Genomic DNA, 6,000 nt, shown 5'->3' with positions numbered 1-6,000 from the left:
ACTGAAATGGTTGTGATATTTCACGTATTTATTTAAGAGTATGACGTCATGTGTTGCATGCTGAGTAATTTTGTTAATAGCATGATATGATGCTTAGCATGATGAATGTTTACTTCTTTGGCGTTATGATGTATTGTATAGTGTGTGTATTGTTATATATATATATATATATATATGCATAGTATTAAGGCCTTAGACTTAAGCAACCTTATATTGGTTTATAGAACCATGCCCGGAGGACGAGGAAGAGGAAGAGGAAGACGAGGAAGGGGGCGACCCCGTCGTAGAGAAGTAGGACGAGGTGTGGCAGTAGAGGGCCCACCTCAAGAAAGATTAGAGACTGGGCCGGTAATAGTTACGCCGCCCCCAGTCTTACCACCAGTTGAGCTACCTCCTCTAGCTCCACTACAAGCTGAGCCTCCACCACCAGTATAGCCTCCACCACAAGTAGAACCTCCACCCCAGCCTACCCTACCACTCCAAGTCACACCTAAAGCAGCACCCCCAGTGGGTGGAGTAGATGCTAATACTAGGTTAATGTGTAACTCCATCCAAGCCCTAATTCAAACCTTGGTAACCAATCAGCAAGCCAGTCTACAACAGGCCCAGAAACAAGCCCAAGCACAGGCCCAGGCACAGGCCCAGGCACTGGCACAGGCACAGGCATAGACACAGGCACAGGCCACTGCTCAGGCCAATGCCCCAGTAAACCCTCCACAACCTGTTAGATGTTCAAACTGGATAAGGGATTTCAAGAGATACGACCCTCGACCATTCATTGGTTCCTTGGTAGACCCCATAGAAGCCCAAATGTGGATTGCAGCGGTGGAAACCACCTTTGAGACTATGGAGTGCCCAGAGAACCAAAATGTCGCCTGTGCAACCTTCGTCCTACAAAAGGACGCAGAGATATGGTGGAGAGATAACAAAACCCTCCTTAACCCAGAAGGGGGACCAATGAACTGGGAACGATTTAAGGAGGCCTTCCTTAAAGAATATTATCCTAAGTCAGAGCGACTTAAAAGGCAGCAGGAGTTCGCCCACCTAGTACAGGGAGGACTCACAGTGGAGAAGTACAACAGAGAGTTTAATAAACTCAAGAGATTTGCACCGTCCATGGTGGACACTGAGGAAAAGATGACAGAGAAATTTGTATTGGGTTTGGAACCAAGAATCCGCCGCATGTTGGAGGCATTCAACCCAAAGACCTATGAGGAAGCCTTGAGAACTGCCAAGGCTTTAGAGAAACCAAAGGATGAGAAACGACATGAAGAGCCAGTTGTAATTGGGCAGAAGCGTCCTCATGAATCAGGAGGCTCTGACCGTCCACCACCAGCACGTAGGCACCGTTCCAATAACAGACCCACTCCTAGATGGGATGAGCGACACCCTCCCCGACATACTAATAGGAACCCCAGGAATCAAGATGGGGCCAGAGGGAGGAGAGAGGAAGGGTGCACTATCTGTGGAAGACTACACGGTGGGAGGTGCATGGCTGGCAGCCGAGCGTGTTATAGATGTGGTCAAGAGGGGCACATCGCTGTGAACTGCACGGCCGGAAATGCTACAGCACAAGCAAACCCGCCCAGAGTAGTAGAGAAAACGGATCAACCAGCACCACCGCGAGCTCAAGCTAGGGCATACGCGTCAACCAGCAAGGACACTGGGAGGTCCGACGCCGTGGTGACAAGTACACTATCCATTTTAGGTCATTTCGCTTTTACCTTATTTGATTCTGGTTCCACGCATTCCTTTATTTTCATGCCTTTTGTTGTACAAGCAGGGTTCGAATTAGAACCCTTATTACATGAAATGTCTGTAAGCACCCCTGCGGGGGTAGACTTAGTATCTAGGGATAGAGTAAAGGATGACCAAGTAATCATAGGGAACCAAACTTTAAGCGTTGACCTGATGGTGGTAAACATGACAGATTTCGACGTCATACTAGGCATGGATTGGTTAGCTGAAAATCGAGCTAGTATAGACTGTCGCAAAAAGGAAGTAAAATTTTCACCACCGATAGGACCTACCTTTAAATTTAAAGGCACAAATACCGGGATTACCCCCAAGGTAGTCTCGATGATGAAAGCAAAGAGGTTAGTCCAACAAGGTGGATGGGCTGTATTAGCATGTGCTGTAGACGTGAGAGGAAAGGAAGAGACCCTAGTAAACGTGCCAATAGTAAACGAGTTCCCGGATGTATTTCCGGATGACTTACCTAGAATACCCCCTTCCCGAGCGGTCGACTTCGTCATCGAACTCGAGCCGGGAACTGGGCCTATTTTCAAAGCACCCTATCGCATGGCGCCAGCAGAGTTGAAGGAACTCAAGGCGCAACTGCATGACTTACTAGATAAAGGATTCATTCGACCTAGCGTGTCCCCCTGGGGTGCGCCAGTGTTGTTTGTTAAGAAGAAAGATGGATCGATGCGTCTGTGCATCGATTACAAAGAGCTAAACAAGAGAACCATAAAAAACAAATATCCTCTGCCTAGAATAGAAGACTTGTTTGATCAACTCAGAGAAGCAACAGTATTCTCTAAGATAGATCTTCGGTCCGGTTACCACCAAATTAGGATTAATGAAAAAGACGTACCAAAAACAGCGTTTAGGACAAGGTACGGTCACTACGAGTTTGTGGTGATGTCATTTGGCTTCACCAACGCCCCAGCTATATTTATGGAGTTAATGAACCAGGTATTCAAAGAATGCCTAGACATGTTTGTGATTGTGTTCATTGACGACATCCTCATATACTCGAGAACCGACCTAAAGCACGAGGAACACCTCTTAAAAGTCCTAACCACCATAAGAGAGCACAAGTTGTACGCCAAGTTCTCCAAATGCGAATTTGGTTACGACAAGTCTCTTTCCTAGGACACGTGGTGTCAAAGGACGGAATATCTGTAGATCCCACCAAGGTCGAAGCGATTACAAAGTGGGAACGCCCAACTACGGTAACGGAAGTAAGGAGTTTCCTAGGATTGGCGGGATATTATCGGAGGTTCGTACAGGACTTCGCTAAAATATCCTCGCCTTTAACAAAGTTAACAAAAAAAGGGGTGCCATTTAGATGGGATGATGCTTGTGAGGCAAGCTTCCAGAACCTAAAAGAGAGATTGGTAACCGCCCCGGTACTCATAGTACCCGAGAGCTCAGAAGGATATGTGATCTATAATGATGCCTCCATGAAAGGACTGGGATGTGTGTTAATGCAACACGGCAAGGTTGTCGCATACGCATCTCGTCAACTTAAAGAATATGAAAAGAACTACCCTACCCATGACCTAGAGTTGGCCGCTGTAGTGTTCGCGCTGAAAATCTGGCGACATTACCTGTATAGCGAGAAAACCCAAATTTTTACCGACCACAAAAGTTTGACATACTTCTTCACCCAGAAAGAGTTAAACATGAGGCAGAGAAGGTGGTTAGAATTGGTGAAGGATTATGACGTAGATATCCAGTACCACCCTGGGAAAGCAAATGTGGTTGCAGATGCCTTGAGTAGGAAGACGGTCCACTCGTCGGCCCTCATTACGAGGGAAGTAAGGGTACAAAGAGAGTTCGAGCGAGCCAACATAGCTGTAGCAACCGAGGGAGTCATAGCACAGCTGGCCCGACTCACGGTACAACCTACGCTTAGGCAGAGAATTATTGCCTCCCAACGAGAGGATCCTAACCTACAGAAAGTCCTAGGACAACTAGACGAAAGTCCAGTAGATAGATTCTCGAAGTCATCAGATGAAGTTAGATCGACGTAGGACACAACCCTAAGAGCATGAAAATGATATTAATATAAATATCCACGAGTATGCGTTACCTAGAGTAACAAAGAGATGAGACTAGAGGGTTGTGTCAGAAGAGACATTACGATGGATTTAGAGGGACCTCATGCATTTTATATGTTCATAAGCATAGGGCTACTTCCCCTAGAGATGATGAGTGCGAACGCGCACCTTATGATGAGCGCGAATGCGCACAGGTGCGAAAGCACACAGATGAGGGTGTTCATGAGGCGCATGACACTATGGGGTTCCGCTGACCTCCGGACGTCACTACAGATTAGCTTGACCAGAGGGTCCAGGGGGTGTGCGAGTGCTCTGGGGACTCACACTCGCACGTGTGAGTCGTGTGTAGGGAAGTACTACACATCCAATTTGTCCGAGACTGGAGGCCACCCCTAAGATGATTAGAGATAGGTCCCTATTCATGATTGCATGTGTTTGCATTAGCATGGCCCCTATAGTGGGATCACTTACTGAGGCCACCCCGTGTGCCATATTGTTTTTCAAGTAAAGGCAAGGCTCCCATGTACGGTTGACGGTGGTATCGTGATCAGAGACTGTGGCGCGTGCATAGGATAGTTGCATATTTAATTCCTAGTCTTGGTTAGGATAGGGCGTTTGCATTTCATTCATTTATATTAATTAATTTGTAATCGTGTTATTTTATCTTTTTGAACTCCAGCACGATGTTTGAAACACGTAAGTCTGGCAGTGTTTTCCAATGTTTTAATGTATTCTGAAGTTTTAAATTTTTCCGCTAATAAAGATGAGCATGCTTAGGTTTTTATTCTGCATTAGAGATGAGCATGAGACGTTAGTGGCGACTCTAGATATGTGGAAATTTAGGGTCGTTACAAGCACATGGCTTGAGTATTTAAAGAAATACTCAGTAAGTGACCCCACTATTGGGGTTAAATGCAACAATCACATGCAATAAAATGATTGGACCTATCTTTCGTTTCGTTTCATTTCTTTTCGTTTCGTTTCGTTTCTTTTTCGTTTCGTTTTCCCTACGGTGTAATCCTAACAGGTAATCGTGGACGTGTACCATATACTCTACACGCAGCCCATACGTGCGAGTATGGGCTCACCAGCTAGTTCGCACACCACTGGGCCACTGTCCCTAGCCGGTGGGCATGCTCTGGGGGCCCACCGGGACCCGTTAAAACTAAAACCGTCACGACAGCGCTATGCAGGGCATAACGATCGTTGTCCTGCCATTTGGATGTACGCGTTCGAACCCTCGTGATGGGATAGGGGTATCCCCTCAAATGCATGATCACACAATATGCATGAGGTCCCACTAGTCCTACAGTCATCATTTAATGAACATAACCCCGTGTCACGTTTTCATGCTTACGTGTCATTCTCATTCTCATTTCGCTACATATCATACATATTCCTAGCGGGGTTATGTATCATGCAATTTACCGTATTTCATGTCATACAATTCATTTAGTTACATTTCAATACTCATACAACAAGCCATAATCGTACAAGGGCCACACATCGTCACATGCATTTATATCACATCAACTAAGCAGCATAAATAACATACATTCACGTTCACATGATTTCGTACTTAAGCACCATAATCTAGCATACAATGTATCATATCATAACCAAGTCAATAATGTAAACACTTCATAGTCATATCATTCTCTAACTTACCATAGCCTTAACGTTCTTATACCTATCACAGACATATCATTACGTGACGTACTTAGTCATATCGTCACAAGAACATACTCTAATGCTATCGTTCCATCAATCTATCACAAACCTATCCCTTTCTACCTATAACCTAACATATCATTACGTGACGTACTTAGTCATATCGTCACAAGAACATACTCTAATACTATCGTTCCATCAATCTATCACAAACCTATCCCTTTCTACCTATAACCTAACCGTATTCTTTCATCAATCTCTCCTATCCATAGCACTCCGATATGTAACCTAACTCCAACGTTTCATGAACGTATCTTACTCCTATCGTTACATTTCGTTTTGTGCATCCTTCTCGTATCCTATCTCAAACATCTCCTAGAGCACATCGTACCATAATTATTATCATACAATCCACATATTATAACATAACATAACATATAGGAAGCATATCAATCCACAGACAATTCACACATATCAATATATATGACACGTGCCGAACCACAGAGCACGTGTCAACATCAAATATAACCATGCCGATAGT

At 44.9% G+C, this 6,000-nt stretch overlaps 1 protein-coding gene across 1 annotated transcript; it reads left to right on the top strand.

Annotated features, from left to right (window-relative positions):
• The first annotated feature begins 846 nt into the window (after positions 1 to 846).
• Positions 847 to 2,877, top strand: LOC111439681. The gene is made up of 3 exons (XM_023077249.1): positions 847 to 1,690; positions 1,784 to 2,378; positions 2,523 to 2,877. The coding sequence occupies exons 1-3, from the start codon at positions 847 to 849 to the stop codon at positions 2,875 to 2,877; spliced, it is 1,794 nt and encodes a 597-aa protein (XP_022933017.1).
• The last annotated feature ends 3,123 nt before the right edge of the window (positions 2,878 to 6,000 follow it).

The sequence above is a fragment of the Cucurbita moschata genome, unplaced genomic scaffold (genome assembly GCF_002738365.1).
Source record: "Cucurbita moschata cultivar Rifu unplaced genomic scaffold, Cmos_1.0 Cmo_Scf00101, whole genome shotgun sequence".
NCBI lineage: Eukaryota > Viridiplantae > Streptophyta > Magnoliopsida > Cucurbitales > Cucurbitaceae > Cucurbita > Cucurbita moschata.
This window is presented reverse-complemented; position numbering and strand designations above follow the sequence as displayed.

What these genes read in the sequence shown, in the direction of transcription:
- LOC111439681 (XM_023077249.1), top strand. Translation starts at nt 847, where the DNA reads ATGGAGTGCCCAGAGAACCAAAATGTCGCCTGTGCAACCTTCGTCCTA. An exon ending in GTCCGACGCCGTGGTGACAA is followed by an intron (nt 1,691 to 1,783) that starts GTACACTATCCA and finishes TTGTACAAGCAG; the next exon opens with GGTTCGAATTAGAACCCTTA. An exon ending in GGATTCATTCGACCTAGCGT is followed by an intron (nt 2,379 to 2,522) that starts GTCCCCCTGGGG and finishes TGATCAACTCAG; the next exon opens with AGAAGCAACAGTATTCTCTA.